The following is an 18,677-nucleotide window of genomic DNA, read 5'->3' on the forward strand; positions in this document are numbered from 1 at the left end:
ATTTCAGCTTACCTTTCTTCAGGATCCGCTCGCTGACTGCCCCATAAATTGTCTGTGAAAAAACCGCGTCTCTCTGGTCAGCCTAGGGTCCGAGATATGCCAAAAAAACAATCGGTACTACCAACCTTTCCACACAAAAACAAACAGTGTTCCAACCAATCAGCGTCAGGGATTTGGTGTTGTGGACGTTCGCTCCGCCTCCCTCAAATCCCTGCACCAGTAGGAAAGTCCACAACACCAAACCCCTGACGCTGATTGGTTGGAACACTGTTTGGTTATCTGTGGTGTGTTGATAGCGCCGATTGTTTTTTTTGGCATATCTCGGACCCTAGGCTGACCAGAGAGACGCGGTTTTTTCACAGACAATTTATGGGGCAGGCAGCGAGCGGATCGTGATGAAAGGTAAGCTGAAATCGACACTTTATGTTTTAGGCTAGAAATCGCTGATACAACCTTTAAGTAGGGCTGGCATTGGATAGATTAATTTAAGGAAAACCTACAATCCTGTTACTCATTCTGGTCTATATAGTTTGTTTGTTAATTTTGAAAATCGGCATTTAAATGTGTTTCAAAAATTGGTACAGGGTTGAAAAAGATGAATAACCTATATTCAATTACCATTTCTTACTGGACCCTATTTTGTTTGCAGTTCATGTAACATTTATTTCAAAAGCCAAGTCTTGCCTTCAACATTGAGAATTTATAGTAGTGTCCATGTGACAAGGTGCTGCCTCTCAGTCCAGTTGTATTCAATGGTGGTCCCAGAGTGGGATCTCCCACAGTGGGCCACAGCATTGATTACTGTTACCCAGCAGGGACCCCAGTGGCAGCAGAAGAACCAGCATGCAATAGAGCAGCTCTCACTGAGACGAGCACAGAGTCTAATCCAGCCTGCCTGCTGCTCCACATCAGATGAGCCTACAGCCGCTTGTCTGACAGAACCACCAAACCACTGTCAAAACACACCAACAGTCTGACTGTTAGCTAGTCCTCAGTGTGAACCCACAGCATTGTGGGGAAGGATTATGTTGAGCATATGCCTTGAATATGCTAATTAGCTTTTTTCCCAGTGAGAAGACCATCTCTTGAAATTTTACTACATATGCACGCATATCCACGGATTAGCTTCGTGATGGGGAACCATGCAAAGAACCAAACCCTCCAAAACCTCAAATCAAACTAATCATTCAGCATGTTAAAGAGAGGTGTGCTATTACATTTTAGGCTTTTCTAATCACCTGGCAGGTGGTAAAATAGGCAGGAGGGATCCAAACCAAATCTAGAGACCAAAATTAAACAAAGATTAAACTAAATTAAATCTAAACTAACTGCTTTCACCTTTATTTATAGTGTTGTACACAATACAGATTGTATGCAGCTCCAGTCAGTTCATTGTTGATTCAGTTCAGTTCAATACCTGTGTCAAAAGTTTGTTGATTATGAAACAAGTTCAATTCAGCGATAAGCAGATAAATGCAAAATACGCACTCCAGACACAGATACATGCTTTATAATGAGGGGTGTATGTGCTGTATTTACCAACAGGTCCTGTTTTATGCAGGATATTATATGGCAAAAAATTATATTCTATCTCAATCATCCTTTAAATCCCTAACCCAATGTATTTCTGAACTGCTTTCACCTTTATTTATAGTGCTGTATACAATACAGATTGTTCAATGCTATCTCACGACCAATTTGTATGTATTTTACAAAGTGTTCATTCATACAAATTCCTACAAATTTGTCACCTCGTAAAATATGTATGATTTTTCACAAATCGTACAAATTCGTACAAGCCAGGTCGTATGAATTCGTACGAATTAGCCACTTTATAAAATATGCATTAAGTGATGTGAGATCGGGTTGGATGGTTTCAAAGCAGCTTCTCGTGCTAAACAGGATAATAGCAGAATCAATTATGCAAACTACTTCAAATATGAGACAAATTCAAATTCTGCTGTAAAGTATAGCTCTAAAAAGACAATAGTGTCATTATGCAGCTTCAGCCGGCTCATTGTTGATTCAGTTCAGTTCAATAACTGTCAAAAGTTCACCAATTATGAAACGGGTTCAATTCAGCAATAAGCAGCTTTACTGAAGTCAATGGTGGTATTATTCCGTTTAAGTCAGTTGAATGTTGATTCATTTCAGTTAAATAATCAGTTCATCAGTTATGAAACAAATTAGATTGAGCTATAAAGCAGCTCCACAGAAGACAATAGTGTGATTATACAGCTCAGTTCAGTTGGTTCTCATTCAGTTCTCATCAAGAAAATAAATAAATAAATAATATCACTAAACCAACCTAAACCTAAATATATTCCATTATACCAAGACAACTGAATTGTATTGGTTAAATAATGTAGAAATAACTCTTTCTGGTAATAACCGCAGGTTACCACTTTTTATAATGTAACAAAACTGTTAAATTGGTCAGAAGTGTTCAACAATTCCCTACCTAGCATTTACAAATCCCAAGCAACCACATAGCAACATCCTACTATCTTCCACCAGCATCCTAGTATTATGTCGGTGAGTTTTCATTGGCAAACATCACTAGTGTTTCCTCCATAAAATGTACAAATCCAGCTCTACCCCATTTTGCCAACAGACATCCTTAACCTTACATTTCCTAAAAGCAGATCAAATTTGAATAGATGAATCCATCATTAATGCATCACTCAACCATACAGCTCTAGTTAAAAGTGAAAGTGCAGTATTATGTGTCCTACTTGAAAAGCTGGAGCTTGGGGAATATGCTAATGACAAAATTAAATCAATAGACATATCAGCTCACAGTCTCCCTTAACAAACACTGACAAACTGACATGTAGGTCATCTCAGGCAGTCTGATCTTTGCACCTACAGCCATTGAAGTTCCTCATTTGACTGTGAAAATACATGCTGATCCACTGTCAAATGTGCAGTTCGCTTCTGTGAATGAAACTAGTTCTAGTCTAAGATCACATGAGATTTTGACTCGTGGTGCTTTGATGTTATGAGCAGTAAAACATACTATTTTACAGAGCAGTTTATTATATAAACAAGTTAAGATATTATGTTATCTGAAAGACACAGACAGACTTTTTAGGCCGTAAAATAAAAATAAGCATGAAAACTAGGCATAACAGATAACACTGTGCAGACCTAGGAAGAGTGGTTTATGTTATTAAACAAACGGATTCATGCTAATGTTTATTTATGTCACATAAATAATGATTACAATGCTCTTCGATCTTAATGGATGTGACACATCTGTGCCTAATGCCATATTAACCCATAACATGATCATCACATGCACACATACAGCCACAAATTTCTTTGCATTATAAACCTGGTGGTCTTACCTTGATTATCTTCGTCCATGTCTGCAGATAAATGCAAAATGAAATGATCTGATGAGAACGCGCTCCAGACAGATGTATGCTTTATAATGAAGGGTTTATGTGCTGTATTTACAAACAGGTCCTGTTTTAACCGAAATATTATACGGTATAAACTAATATTCTATCTCAGTCCCCGTTTAAATCCGTATGTATTTCTGAACGAATGAAGGGATACAGTCTTCTCGGTTTATTCACTGGCGTGGATCAATAACATCCAGCGGAATAAGCGCTCCAGACACACGGGCATCTGTGTTTCGCAGCGACCGTCACACGTCATCACACTGGCTCCGCCCTTTACACACGAATTTACCAATCCTACTAAGACGTAGGCTTGCGGCATGAATATTAATTAGGTAATGCTGACGTTGCTTGGTAACCGACCTGAAGCCGGTTCTTAATATCCACTGACTTTCAAGTCAATTTCAAAGTGCTTTACTGGCATGTAATATTGACAAAGCATCAACACACAAAGCAGAAAAGAAGATACGCAGTGAAAAGAGGTCAGAATGAAGTTTTACCTTTACAATTCTCCACCCTACAAACGCCTTCTTTTCAGCCAATCAGGACAAGCATTGCATAGCGTGATTAATATTCATAAGCCAAGCCTTCACTTTAGTAGCTGGTGTATCACTTCATTAATTGCATTGTAGCCCTGATACTGAGGCAAAACAGATGTTACACAGGCTAGGTATACATGTATTCTGAAGAAAACCAAAAATTTGATTAATACATTTTGGGAGTACAGTAGCATACAGAAACTAAACTAAGATTAACTAAAAGCCACAACATAACAGCAATACAAAAATAAGGTTGTATTTCATTGCAACTCTAAAACTGCCTAAAAAATCAGCACACAAGTGTGCAGAGAATTAGACTGGAAAGCCTTCATCACTACAGCTGAGAGGAGAATGATATTCCCTAACAAACAGTGGGGAAAATAAAACTCAGGCACAGGCTTATATGTCATATAATTGGTGATGAAAAAGGTCTGAAGGGGCTGATGGCATGGACGTTCACAACACTGCGCTTGTATGTTTCTCCGACACATGGATTCAATTACGGCATGCCGGCCTCTCAGACGAAACGAGCTGCTCTCTTTATACACATTACCAAACTCCTCAAGAATGAAGTTAGCCGTTTATTTCTCTGTCTCATGGAATTTTCGTCTTTAATAGTCCAAAATACAAATATTGATAGACACGTCAACATGTGATGAGAAGAAGGAGAGCTCCATTACACAGATTGCATTTTAATCTTTAACAGTGTTGATGGATCAATATTTATTTTCCTGAAACAATTGTATTATAGATGATGTCTAGACTGACTTCAAAGTCTACCCAGATGTTACTTTTTGAACAAAATCATCACCGCCAGTTCCTATTTCCAAAAAAACACAGAAGTTTCAGACTCCTCCAGTCTCGAGAGTGTGAAAAAATGTGTGTTGGTGGACAGAGTGGGAGTTATAATGAATGTGTGTGTATGGGGACTTGAGGGAGCCTCAGGTTTTGGGGGAGTATTTCCTGTTCTGGGAGCAGATGTCGAACGCAGTCCAGGAAACACTCTGTTTTCCCAGTTTTCCTTGGGTGGGACGCACTATACAGAGAGACCAGCACTGCAACCAGAGTCAAGCTCAAGCCCTGATTTGAATATATCAAAGCTGCAGACTGAAAATAGGTCATATGCGTAATCTTTGATGCACAAATATGGTCAACAACACACTCTATGTTTCTCCCATCGGCCTCTGAGAGGCTTTAGGTGGAATGATGCATGACTGATTGCAGCATACTAATTGCATTAGCTGCAATCTGCACAAGTTGCTCAATGCATGTGTTATCATTCGGTCTGGCTTCTTAGTCACGTGTCATTTTTTGGTCAACATTATCTGTGTGTCTGTTATGTTGAAAGGCATGCTTTGTTTCTGATGTACATCATCGTTACATTTAGTAGTGGCATGTAAGTGTGTGACGGGCTGAATATTTCCCAACGTGCTCTGCACCAGAGGCGGCCGCCCTCAGGCAGCACATGTCTGGTAGAATATGGCTCCAGTCAGGGGAGATAACGCCACGCTGACCGAGTTCACATGGCCTCATTGAGCAGTCAGACAAATACGTTTTCATCTGCTCCAGTGTCTTCAGTCGGGTCACCCCTCACCCCAACACCTCAACACCCCATTCACGCTGAATCTGTGTGTAACCTGTCCCTCGCTGTTTGTGCTGCAGACATGAATGATGGCTCAAATCATGTGGCTTGTTGAGAAGAGGTGAGCTGTTACAATCAGACCCAGGGTTTTAGTTTAGATAATGATAATCAACCAATCAATCAATCACCTTTATTTATACAGCGCTTTTTTAATACGGGTTGTGTCAAAGCAACTTTACAGTATTAAATTGGACAATAGTGACAATAGTGCAAAAGTTCCAAGCTGCAGCAAAGTCAGATTTGCAAAGGACTCATCTGGTTCCCTTAGTCTTGTGCCAACGGCCGTCTAGGTGACGAGTTCTTCACTGATGATCTGTCTCCGGAGCTCATCTAGTTGATGTGGTCTCCGCTGACATTCGGGGCTGTAGAGGTCGTCTCTAAGTGTTGATCCACCATCTGATCTGGATACAGACTGGATCTGGTGGCCACAGTGACCTTGGAATAAGAACAAAACAAACTAATATTAGCGTAGATGCCATTCTTCTTACGATGCAATGAGTACATCAGGTGTTATGGGAAGTGTTCCCGGTTCCGGTTGACCTCATTAATGCAGCCTAACAATCCTTTAACAGATTTGGATTATAGAAATGTGTTAAGTGTAGGCCAGGTTAAAGAGATAAACTGACAGAGTGTGTCTGCCTCCCAAACAGTGTTAGATGGTGAGATGGTGACCTTATTCCCAGGTCACCATAGCCACCAGATCCAGTCCGTATCCAGATCAGATGGTCACTGCAGTCCCGCGGATCCAGTCCAAACCAAGAGCAGATGGTGGATCAACACCTACAGCCGAATGTCAGCGGATACCGTGTCAACTAGATGAGCCCTAGAGACAGATAATCAAGAAAGAACTCCTACCCTAAACAGCCACCGGCACAAGGCCATGGGAACCAGATGAGTCCTCCCCAATTTGACTTTGTTGCAATATGGAACTCTTGCATTATTATTGACATTTTACTTTATTATTTTAATACTGTAAGGTTGCTTTGACACAACTTGTATTGTAAAAGCGCTGTATAAAAATCTTGACTTGACTTGACTTGTTCCAGAGTTTAGGCGCTAAAAAAAAAAAAAAAAAGATCTGCCGCCCGCAGTTGATTTAGATTTTCAAGGTATTGTCAAATTGCCAGAGTTTTGAGAACGCAGCGGACTATAATGTGATAAGAGCTTGCTTAAGTACTAAGGAGTTAAACCAATTAGGGCTTTATGAGTGATTAGCAAGATTTTAACATCTTTACAATGTTTAATAGGGAGCCAGTGCGGTGTTGACAGAACCGGGCTAACATGGTCATACTTTCTGGTTTTAGTAAGAACTCTAGCTGCTGAATTTTGGACCAGCTGGAGTTTGTTTATTATTAAGCGTGCAGAACAACCACCCAAAGCATTACAATAATCTACCCTTGAGGTCATGAACGCATGGATTAACGTTTCTGCATTTGACATCGAGAGCATAGGTTGTAATTTCGATATATTTTTGAGATTAAAAAATGTGGTTTTGCAAATGCTAGAAATGTGCCTTTTGAACGAAGGCTGTTATCGAATAGCACACCTAGGTTCTTAACTGATGATGAAGAATTAACAGAGCAGTCATCGAGTATTAGACAGTGTTTTAGGTTATTAGATGCAGAGGTTTTAGGTACAATAATTAACACCTCTGTTTTTTCAGAATTTAGCATGAAATTACATTCAGTTTTTTTTATATCAACTATGCATTCTGTTAGTATCATCAGTATAACAGTGAAAGCTAACACCATGTTTCCTGATGATATCACCCAAGGGTTACATGTAAAGAATAAAAAGTAATGGCCCTAGTACTGAGCCTTGAGGTACTCCAAACTGAACTTGTGATTGATATGATACCTCTTCATTCACTGCCACGAACTGATGGCGGTCAGATAAGTACGATTTGAACCATGCCAGTGCACTACCACTAATGCCAACATAAAACAAGTACAATCCATAATTTGAAGCTAATGGGGATAAAAAATATCATAAAGACTCATATCGGTCTGTATGTAACCGGCATATCACACTAACATCATCTACACATAACATTTGACAGACAAAGGGGGGACGCATAATCCATTATATGGAGGAAATAAACTACATTTTAGTACAGTTATGGAAAAATGTTTGTATTTTAGTATGTTTTAGTAAAGTTTTAGTATGTCAGTATGAAATTCTGTAATGTGATGTGGTCGCTACCAAAACATTACTGTCACTACTGAAAATCGGCTGTCATGACCAAAACATGGGATGTTTTGTCAGAAATAAAGTATACTGTATTATCACCTAATATGTTATAATAGTGTCTGGTTCAATGCATATTCAGACTAATGAAGTAATAAATCCTTAACTTATATATATATTTACAAGGTAGATGTAAACAAAATCTTAATAGGTCAATATAGCCCTTCTTATTAAATTATATATTACAGTGCTTCGGTAGTGACACATTTGAGGAGAGGAAAAATATTCCAAAACGTTCTGAAAATACAAAATAAACTGCACAATTAGAAATGTGTACCTTAGTTATTATACAATTCACATACATACAAAATTTGTGGAAAAAGACACATTTCAAGATGTTTCCAATTCTGACTTTGAATCAATTCTGTAGAATGGCACTATAGATCTCAAACTGATTCTCCAGAGAGGAACAGGCCAGGGGAAGAGCGTGCATCCTGTGGATTTATAGTTCCTGGAGGTTGGGGAAAGGGGCATCAGGGGGTCAGAGAAATGGGACATCCTGTGTGGATTATGGTGGTCACACTCTCACATTCCTTATACTACAGACTAAACTAAAGTAAGTTGACAAGAAGTACCTCTTAACACAGGAGAGGACTGTGTGGGAATTTTTGCATTGTTTGCTTTGTTCGTTTACTTACAGTATCTCACAAAAGTGAGTATACCCCTCACATTTCAGCAACCATTTGAGTATATCTTCTCAAGGGACAATACTATAGAATTGAAACTTGGATATATTTTAGAGTAGTCAATGTGCAGCTTGTATAGCAGTATAGATTTACTGTCCTCTGAAAAAACTCAACATACAGCCACTATTGTCAAAATAGCTGGCAACAAAAGTGAGTACACCCTAAGTGATAACAGCAGTATGTTGTTTAACCATGCAAAGCCACATGTCCTATTCATCATGTTTGTGTTTTGTCTGCTTGACAGGACCATACAAATTTGTGTATCTTGTATTAGAGCAGTTAAAATTAGGTGCTTTAAGTTCAATTCTCTCATACTGACCATTGGATGTTCAACATGGCACCTCATGGGAAAGAACTCTCTGAAGATTTAAAAATTAGAATTGTTGCTCTCCATAAAGATGGCCAAGGCTATTAGAGGTTCAGTAACACCCTGAAACCGAGTTACACTACAGTGGTCAGGGTCATACAGAGGTTTCCCAAGATGAGTTCCTTGCGGAATAGGCCTTGCAAGGGTCGATCAGTGAAACTGAGCACTCGTTCTGTGCGTCAGGTGCAGAACCTGGCTTCAAAAAACAGATGCATGAGTGCTGCCAGCATTACTTTAAAGGTTGCAGAAGTAGAAGGTCAGCTTGTCAGTGCTCAGACCATACAACACTTACTGCAAAAGGTGGTTTGCATAGGTGTCGTCCCAGAAGGAAGCCTCACCTGAAGCTGGCTCACAAGAAAGCCTGCAAACAGTTTGCTGAAGACAACCTGTCCAAGAGCATGAATTACTGGAACCATGTCCTGTGGTCTGATGAGACTATAAGATAAACTTGTTTGGCTCAGATGGTGTCCAGCATGTGTGGCGATGCCCTGGTCAAGAAATTGTGTCTTGCCTACAGTCAAGCATGGTGGTGGGATCATCATGGTCTGGGGCTGCATGAGTGCTGCTGGTACTGGGGAGCTGCAGTTCATTGAGGGAAACATGGGTTCCATTATGTACTGAACATTCTGAAGCAGAACATGATGCCTTCCCTCCAGAAACTAGGCCGAACGGCAGTTTTCTAACATGATAATGATCCCAAACATATCACCAAGATGACAACTGCCTTGCTGAGGAAGCTGAAGGTGAAGGTGATGGGGTGGCCAAGTATGTCTCCAGACCTGAACCCTATTAAGCACCTGTGGGGCAATATAATATAATATATTATATAATATATCCAAGTTTAATTTCTACAGTATTGTCCCTTGAGAAGATATACTAAAAATGTGAGGGGTGTACTCACTTTTGTGACATACTGTATAATCCGAGTAGGGACTTAATCAAAGTGAGACGTTTACTGCCTGTTTATTGTGATTAAAATCAGCACACACCACATATTTCACTATGATTATGGTTGCTAAATTATTTTAAGCTTTGTCACATCAATTTAATCAAAGTATTAGGTCAGGTTTCATTGCAATAGTGCCTGAATCTCATTATAATTACATTATGAGGGTGCATGTGTTACATATTTTTAATTTATAACGTATTACTGTATATTTCATTTGGTGATGTAATATTAATATCTCCTTGGCCTACTAAAACTTGCTTTGTTGTATCTTCAAATGCACTGATAATCACTACACAGGCGGTAAAATAGAAAACTGCATGATGAATCAGAGTGAATCGTAAGTGGCCTGTCCATTAAATTAAATGTCAAAACTGGTCTTCTGGAAACCGCTTTCCACCATAAATTATGAGGAAATTCATAGTTAGGACAATGGACTATATTTGTTTTAAAAAAATATTGTTCTAGTTCCAAAAAAAATGCACATGTATTGTTTGAAATACAGCAAATGGAATAATTTCCAAAAACATTTGAGCAAAAATTATCATATATAACCTCTAAAAATGAAGTGGAAAAAAAAAATCATATTTGCCTCTGGTGCAATAAATGTGTCATGGCCTTATTGCGCACAACGTCAAAGCTTCAAACAGATGATTTAGAAAGCATCGCTTGCTCCATTTAGACATTTCCTGTAAGCTATGATTCATTATTACAGCTTTTCAATATAAAGGTCAATAATTATGCATACATACACAGAAACTGTATATGGATACATAGATTGTGTACACAAAGGTTGTACCTGCATGCTACTGACCTGCTTTAAATCAGTTTATTTTATAAAGATGGTCAGAATATGCACAAAATGTGAAGCATTTGTTGATTTGTTCTCTTTGTTTTAAACAGTCCAGTTTAGTTAACCCCATTAAAACATTTGAATGAGCAAATCCTCATCTGTAAATCCTCTTTTTTCCAAGTGTGCAGGGAAAATCCTGTATGTGTGGAGGGGGTTGACATGCAAAGAATTAGGCAGTTGCCTTGGCAACAGTATTTTACACTAGCCTGCTATCAAACAAACGCTGCTGAACTTACTGGATGAGGAAAGCTCAGAGTCAAGTCTGCAAACAGGATCTCACCCTTAAACTAATCTAAAAGAGTAACAGAAAAAAATGCAAGTAATTTATCTAGAAAGTCTGGTCAGATATATTTTTCCTAAGTGATTCCCAATAAATAGTTACTTAACATTCCTTAAACACCTTAAATTCAGCAGACATCAATCAACAATGTTTTACTGTATAGGGTCTTTTAATTGGCTATACACTCTTAAAAATAAAGGTGCTTTAAAAGGTTCTTCACAGCAATGCCATAGAAGAACCATTTTTGGTTTCACAAAGAACCATTCAGTCAAAGGCTCTTTAAAGAACCATCTCTTTCTTACCTTTTTATAATCTGAAGAACCTTCTTTCGCCACAAAGATCCTTTTGAGAAACAGAAAGGTTCTTCAGATGTTAAAGGTTCTTTACGGAACCATTTAGACAAAAAAAAAAAAAAAAAAAAAATTCTCGTGCTTGCTGTAACTGCATTATCAGGTGATTAAAAAAAATCTGGTTTCTTCAATAATGACTATTTGTGAATATGGTAAAGCATTTAATAAAAAAAAAGGTGAATGGGAAGACAAACAGATTGCTCTTCACATCTGTTATAAACCTCATGTTATACACTACCAGTCAAAAGTTTTTGAACAGTGAGACTTTTTTTAAAGTAGTCTCTTCTGCTCAGCAAGCCTGCATTTATTTGATCCAAAGTACTGCAAAAACAGTAAAAGTCGGATATATTTTTACTATTTAAAATAACTGTTTTCTATTTGAATATGTTTTAAAATATAATTTATTCCTGTGGCTTCAAAGATGAATTTTTATTTACTTTTATTTTTATCTATTTTAATAAAATAAATTACTCAATTACTTAAATTACTTACTTTTGAATTACTCCAGTCACACGATCCTTCATAAACCATTCTAATATTCCGATTTGCTGCTTAAAAAACATTTATTATTATTATTGTTATGTTGAAAACAGCAAAAGTAGATTTTTCTGATGAATAGAAAGTTCAGAAGAACAGCATTTATTTGAAATAGAAATCTTTTATACCATTTTAAATGATCCTTGCTAACGTAAAGTATTAATTTCTATCATTTATTCTCCAAAAAAAGATACTGACTCCAAGGTTTTCAATGTTATAGTGTATAATGTTACAAAAGCTTTTTATTTCAGATAAATGCTGATCTTTAGATCATTATGTTAATCAAAGAATCCTTAAAAACGTTTACTCAACTGTTCTAAAACTTTAAAAATATTTTACTAATAATACTAAATGTTTCTTGAACAGCAAATCACCATATTAGAATGATTTCCAAAGGAACACGTGACACTGAAGACTGGAGTAATGATGCTAAAAATGTAGCTTTATCACAGGAATAAATCATTTTTGGTGTATCATTTTGCTTGTTAAAGGTGTCTTCTCTGTTTCTATAATAAAAAGATTTGATTATTGCAGACAATAAATGTTGAAATGCTTCAAAAAGGATGCATGAGATACTGCCCTCTTGTGTCGAAAAAATAAACCACAGAAACAAACAGATCTTCTCTAAAACCCTTTTTTTTTTGGAAGCAATAACGTTATTTCATCACATTATTTCCAAGTATTTTTTGTGTACTGGACCTTCAGAAACTTCAACTGTTATTTTATGTGGTAACTGATATTAAACTTTATTAAATTTGGAGCATTCGTTGAAAAAGGTAAAAAGAAACATTGCAGTCACAAGGCAAAGCAAAACATCTCTTCATATTTTATTGTTTAAATCACAGTACATTCACAATCCTCCCAAAATGCATGTGCCATATAATGCACAGATTTAATAAAAACAAAAACACAAACAAATACATCCATCTATATATACAAATCCCTGTAGTTTTCTGTAACAGTAGCCACTGTGTTAGTGAGTAGACGATGGAGGTGACTGGTAGACTTCGTCCCAATGTGAGCAGTCATGCGGTGACTAAACAAGACTAAAAAAAGCAATATATTACTTCAAATTTCTCTTGATATGCAAAACTGAAATGTGTGAAAACACATTTTAACACTGTTGGACTTATCATCATGCACTCTCTCTGCACGCTGAAGCACAACAACTGATCCCAAACGTGTTTTTTTTTTGAGTCTCACAGGTCTCGCTGTCCGTACCGTCCAACGGCTGAGCATGAGGTATTTACCTTTCTAAAATAAAGAAAATAACATGAAACTGTGGGAGATGTTTCATCATACATTCCTTGTCATCTCCTCCCATGAAGTCGATGTCCGTTTTGCACAAATAATTCCTACTGGTATCCCAGTCAGCATGTATTTGTCAGTATGCCTCCCAGATGTAGGTAGCTCATGAGCTTCACTGATGAAGTCCGTAGAAACCATAGAGTTGAGAGCCATTACTAGGCTTGTGTCCAAAAGGTGAAATTTCGAAAAGGCAGCTATTCAGTGTCAATCAATGTATCTCAATGTGAACCTGAAATAGGGACAAAGATGAGATTAGCAAAAAATATGAGAACTGGACACTGAGAACTGTTCAAAAAGTCCCTGCAGGATTTATAAGTCTGAGCAAAATTGAAGTGTTAGCAAACAAGCTTTTCCGTTTAACTGGAACAACTGACCAAATTATAGTAATTATGGTAAAAACAATTAGGTCTGAATCACTAGTGACTCACAGATAGACAGACAAACAGAATAGCAAAATTCCACAAAGAAAGACAGATCTAGTGAACATGCATCGAAGACTGACATAGAAGAGAAGAAACTGTTGAATAAAGCTGTTGTTTGTTTTGTTTGCCGTCAAAAAGTATTCTTATAGCTTCAAATTAGAGTAGTTCACTTCCAGAACAAACATTTACAGATAATTGTACTCAGTCCCTTTTTATCCAAGACGTCCATGTCTTTCTGTCTTCAGACGATAAGAAATTATGTTTCTTGAGGAAAACATTTCAATATTTCTCTCCATATAGTGGACTTCAATGGTGCCCCCAAAGTTTGAACTTCAGAAATGCAGTTTAAAAGCAGCTTAGAAAAGCTCTAAACCAGTGGTTCCCAACCACGTTCCGGGAGGCCCCCCAACACTGCATGTTTTCCATGTCTCCTTAATCAAACACACCTGATTTAGATGAACAGCTCATTAGTAGAGACTCCAAAACTTAAAATGGGTGTGTCAGACAAAGGACAAATGCAAAATGTGCAGTGTTGGGGGGCCTCCAGGAACGTGGTTGGGAACCACTGCTCTAAACGATCCCAGCCGAGGAAGAAGGGTCTTATCCAGTGAAATGATCGGTCATTTTCAAAACAAACAGACAATTTATGTACTTTTTGACATCAAACTCTTGTCTTGTCTATGCCTGCGTGAACTCATCTCATTTTCTTCCCCAACTTTAAATTCTTCCTACATCGCTGCAGAAGTACCGACCCAGTGTTTACAAAGTGAATCTGCAAATAAGATCAAACGCCCTTTACAAAAAAAAGGTATAACAGCGATGTAAGACGATTTTGAAGCTAAAGAGGAGAAAGAGATGGGACTTTTTCGACATACCTCACTATATTTACCCAGATTACACAGACTATGTATGCGTTTGAGGTTAAAAAGTATATAAATTGTCAATTTGTTTTGAAAATAACTGATCGTTTCGCTAGATCAGACCCTTTTTCCTCGGCTGGGGTCGTTTAGAGCCCTTTGAAGCTGCATTTAAACTGCATTTTGGAATTCAAACTTGGGGGCACCATTGAAGTCCACTATATGGAGATAATTCCTGAAATGTTTTGACACATGAACACCCTGGACTGCAACGGGGTGAGTACGTTATGTGTAAATTTTTACTCTGGAAGTGAACTACTCCTTTATGGTTGAACCACTGACGTCACATGGACTATTTTATCGATGTCCTTACTACCTTTCTGGGCCTTGAACATGTCAGTTGTGTTGCGGTCGATGCAGAGTCAGAAAGCTCTGGGATTTCATCAGAAATATCTTGAATTGTGTTCCGACGATAAGCTAAGGTCTTACGGTTTGGAAAGACATGCAGGTAAGTAATTTTCATTTTTGGGTGAAAAATATAGCAAAAACTACAGGAATTTAAAATCAATAGACTTGTGACACTGCCCCTGAAATAATCAGACGTTCACTTTAAAGGATTAGTTCACTTTCAGAACAAAAATTTACAGATAATGTACTCACCCTCTCGTCATCCGAAATGACTTTCTTCTTTCAGTCGTAAAGAAATTATGTTTTTTTTTTTAAGGAAAACATTCAGGATTTCTCTCCATATAATGGACTTCTATGGTGCCCCCAAGTTGACACTTCCAAAATGCAGTTTAAATGCCGCTTCAAAGGGCTCTAAACGATCACAGCCGAAGAAGAAGGGTCTTATCTAGGGAAATGATCAGTTGTTTTACTTTTTAACCTGCGATGCACAGTCAGTGTATTCCGGGTCAATACAGTTAGGCTATGTCGAAAACTTCAACTTCAAAATGTCCTACATCGCTGCAGAAGCACCGACCCAGTGTTTACAAAGTGAACATACAAAGAGGATCAAACGCCCTTTACAAAAAAAGGTTAAACAGCACTGTAGGACGATTTTGAAGTTGAAGATGAAAACGAGATGGGAGTTTTTCGACATAGCCCTTACTGTATTGACCCGGATTACACAGACTACGCATGCACAGAGACAAGACAAGATGAGCATTTGAGGTTAAAAAGTATATAAATTGTCAATTCGTTTTTGAAAAGAATTATCGTTTCGCTAGATAAGACCCTTCTTCCTCGGCTGGGATCGTTTAGAGCCCTTTGAAGCTGCAATTAAACTGCATTTTGGACGTTCAAACTTGGGGGCACCATACATATCCATTATACGGAGAGAAACCCTGAAATGTTTTCCCCAAAAAACATAATTTCTTTACGACTGGAGAAAGAAAGACATCTTGGATGAAAAGGGGGTGAGTAGTGAGTACATTATCCATAAATTTTTGTTTTGGAAGTGAATTAATCCTTTAAGTTTTCATTTAGTGATGTGAGCACCAAGCAAGTATCTCAGAGCCAGCAAAAGCTATGGAAAGAGTGACTGTTAATCTCACAGAGCAAAATGCTGTGTGCAGAAGTGGTTGCATGGTTGTTTATCCATTCCACACCAGAACTACCAAGTGCCAAGTGAGCCAAAGCACAATAAACTCATTTAACATTTTCCAAGGCCCACATTTCCTCTGGAAATCCATTGGCTAGTCTCATAAGACCAAGTCAATAATTTCGGATCTAAAAGCATCTAAATTGTTATGGTGTGGCCAGAGAAGGAGCACAGTGAGAAATGCATAGTTCCCACAGTGAAGTTTAGTCTTGGTGAAGCTCGTCTATGTGCTCAATGTGTGAGGGACTTGTGCTTTATCAATGCTGTCCTGAATTCACACAACACCTTGTGGAGTTAATACAAATCCCTCAGTGGAGATCTTAACACTTTTGAGCAGCTGTGGGGGATTCTGTAGAGACAACTTTGGCAACACCCCATTAGAGACCAGGGCATTTAAGGAGGTTGTGCTCCAAGAGATAAACAGGACAGGTGTGACAATTTGTCATGAATTTGTAGACTCAGTGCCAAGACATGTCAGAGCAGAATAGACTTAAAATGATGGAGGACAGACTAGAATAGTACTAGAATACTATACATTTGTTGAATAAGGGCATACTCATTTCTGCAATGCTTCATTTAAACAAAATAAGCTAACTGACTTATTTTACAGATGTTAACGACACATATTTTGGGTTTTATTAAGTATATGTTTAATACATTTCAATTTTGACATCTTTTAGCGATCATCATGTATTTGTTTAGAGGACGTGTTATCATTTATGCTGTGCACTGTTGATGTAGATAGATAGATAGATAGATAGACAGACAGACAGATAGATAGGCAAAATGACAAGTAATCAGGCAAACTAAAAATTAGACAGAATGCCAGAATGACACACAGACAGACAGACAGACAGACAGACAGCTGGACATATTCTCACCTGTAGTCGCACGTTAAACATCATGGAGGCGATAACATAAAGATAGGGGAATCTGATTCTGAGTCTCCAGGCGAGATCAAAGAAGATGAGCAGAGTTCTGCTGAGCCCTTTGGAAAAAACACCGTACGAGCCCGACACACGCAGCACTAAATGCGACAGTCCCGCCATAAGAGGCCGCTTCACTGACGACTCTCACACATGACACATGAGCTTGTGTTACGGTGAGGATTTAACGCGCTAATAACAGTCATCTCGTCTCAGCTGAAATCATTCTCCACCCTGTTATTATTCTGACTTGGAAAGATGGACTCATGACCGGATGTCATCAACTTCTGCTTCCTGCCGACGTCAAAATAAGTGCACTTCTTTCTAAGCTCAGGAAAATTGAAGAAGGATAAGAAAGCTGATTGGCCCTTAGTTTAAATGTCTCAAATGAATGTTAAGTAATTAAGTGAACAAACACGAACGCGTTAAAACAAGTGAAAGCCACTTTTGAGGGAACCGGCTCATAAGAGTCGTTAATTCGAGAATCAAACAACAATGGTCACGCCCTTGCAGTGTTTTGATTCACTAAAAAGAACCGACTCAAAAGAATCATTCAGGATTTATTTTTCCTTTTTTATTTTCCTTTTTTTATTGCCACATAAATTACATTAAAACAAACATTATCTTACAATAATAAACACAATTATACATAAAATAGGGAAAACTTTAAAACAATTTACAATTTTTTAAAGTTTTTTTTCAATGCCTGTTTACATTTGTGAATAAAGAAAGTTCCATATATAATGAGTAAATTCACAATATACCAATTTTTTAAGTCAATAGTATACTCATAAAAAAATAAAACATCCTTTTATATGTAGATCCAGACAATGACAAAAGGTTTTAATTCTGTAAAATTAAATTTTTACGTATTGACACTTAATAAAAATGATCTATTTTGTATTGTATACTATACTCTTTTTATACAGCTTTTTTTTATTCAGAATTTTTAAAAGATGAAATTAGAAATTGTAATACAAACTAGGCTAGATAATGCCAGGCAACTTATTTAAAGAGGAATAAAGAGACCCCTTCTTCTTCTTTTTTCCCTGTTCCTTTCTTTCTTTCTTTCTTTCTTTCTTTCTTTCTTTCTTTCTTTCTTTCTTTCTTTCTTTCTTTCTTTCTTTCTTTCTTTCTTTCTTTCTTTCTTTCTTTCTTTCTCTCTCTCTCTCTCTCTCTCTCAGAATATATGTAATTTTATTGGTACTTTACATCTATTTTGCATAATAGTTTATTTACATTTATTAGTGCCATTGTAGATGTATTTTCTGCTCAATATGTTCAATAAAAAAAAAATTAAAAAAAAAGAGATTTCATGTCTTGTCAGGAAAAGAGGTTATCAGAATAGTAATACTAGAATAGTACTTGTATCTTCATTTTCAGTTTAATCCAGTTTACAATCCTAGCAAAATTCTTTTGACATGTCCTATCATAAGGAATATTATGCCATTTATTTGCTACTTCTGCTACTACTGGCTAAATTAAGTGATCATCAATGTTAATGTTAAAAAAAAAAAAAAAAAAAAAAAAAGATGTCCAACAATAATTAAACATGTTAAGTTTGAAAAACAAAAAAGCTTTTCAAGTGTTTATATTTGTAAACATTTTAATGTTTTATTTAACTTTATCGTTTTGTTTATCCTAAAATATTTGCACTCCTAACTGTATTTGTGATTCTTTAAAACAAAACAAATAAATAAAACGAAA

General features: G+C 37.2%; 2 protein-coding genes across 2 annotated transcripts in view; both read right to left on the bottom strand.

The window, feature by feature from the left end:
• Positions 1 to 3,641, bottom strand: part of cyth3b (cytohesin 3b) — a 51,543-nt gene extending 47,902 nt beyond the window's left edge. The window contains exon 1 of the mRNA XM_073843371.1: positions 3,351 to 3,641. Coding sequence (XP_073699472.1) covers positions 3,351 to 3,369 — 19 coding nt within the window. The 5' untranslated portion in view covers positions 3,370 to 3,641. The remainder of the gene's footprint in view (positions 1 to 3,350) is intronic.
• Positions 3,642 to 12,663: 9,022 nt separating this feature from the next.
• Positions 12,664 to 17,210, bottom strand: LOC141325447 (salivary gland specific protein SAGSIN1). The gene is made up of 2 exons (XM_073834137.1): positions 16,926 to 17,210; positions 12,664 to 13,391 (listed from the first exon to the last, which is right to left on the bottom strand). The coding sequence occupies exons 1-2, from the start codon at positions 17,091 to 17,093 to the stop codon at positions 13,371 to 13,373; spliced, it is 189 nt and encodes a 62-aa protein (XP_073690238.1). The 5' UTR covers positions 17,094 to 17,210; the 3' UTR covers positions 12,664 to 13,370.
• Positions 17,211 to 18,677: the final 1,467 nt, after the last annotated feature.

This window comes from Garra rufa, chromosome 1 (assembly GCF_049309525.1).
Source record: "Garra rufa chromosome 1, GarRuf1.0, whole genome shotgun sequence".
Lineage (NCBI taxonomy): Eukaryota > Metazoa > Chordata > Actinopteri > Cypriniformes > Cyprinidae > Garra > Garra rufa.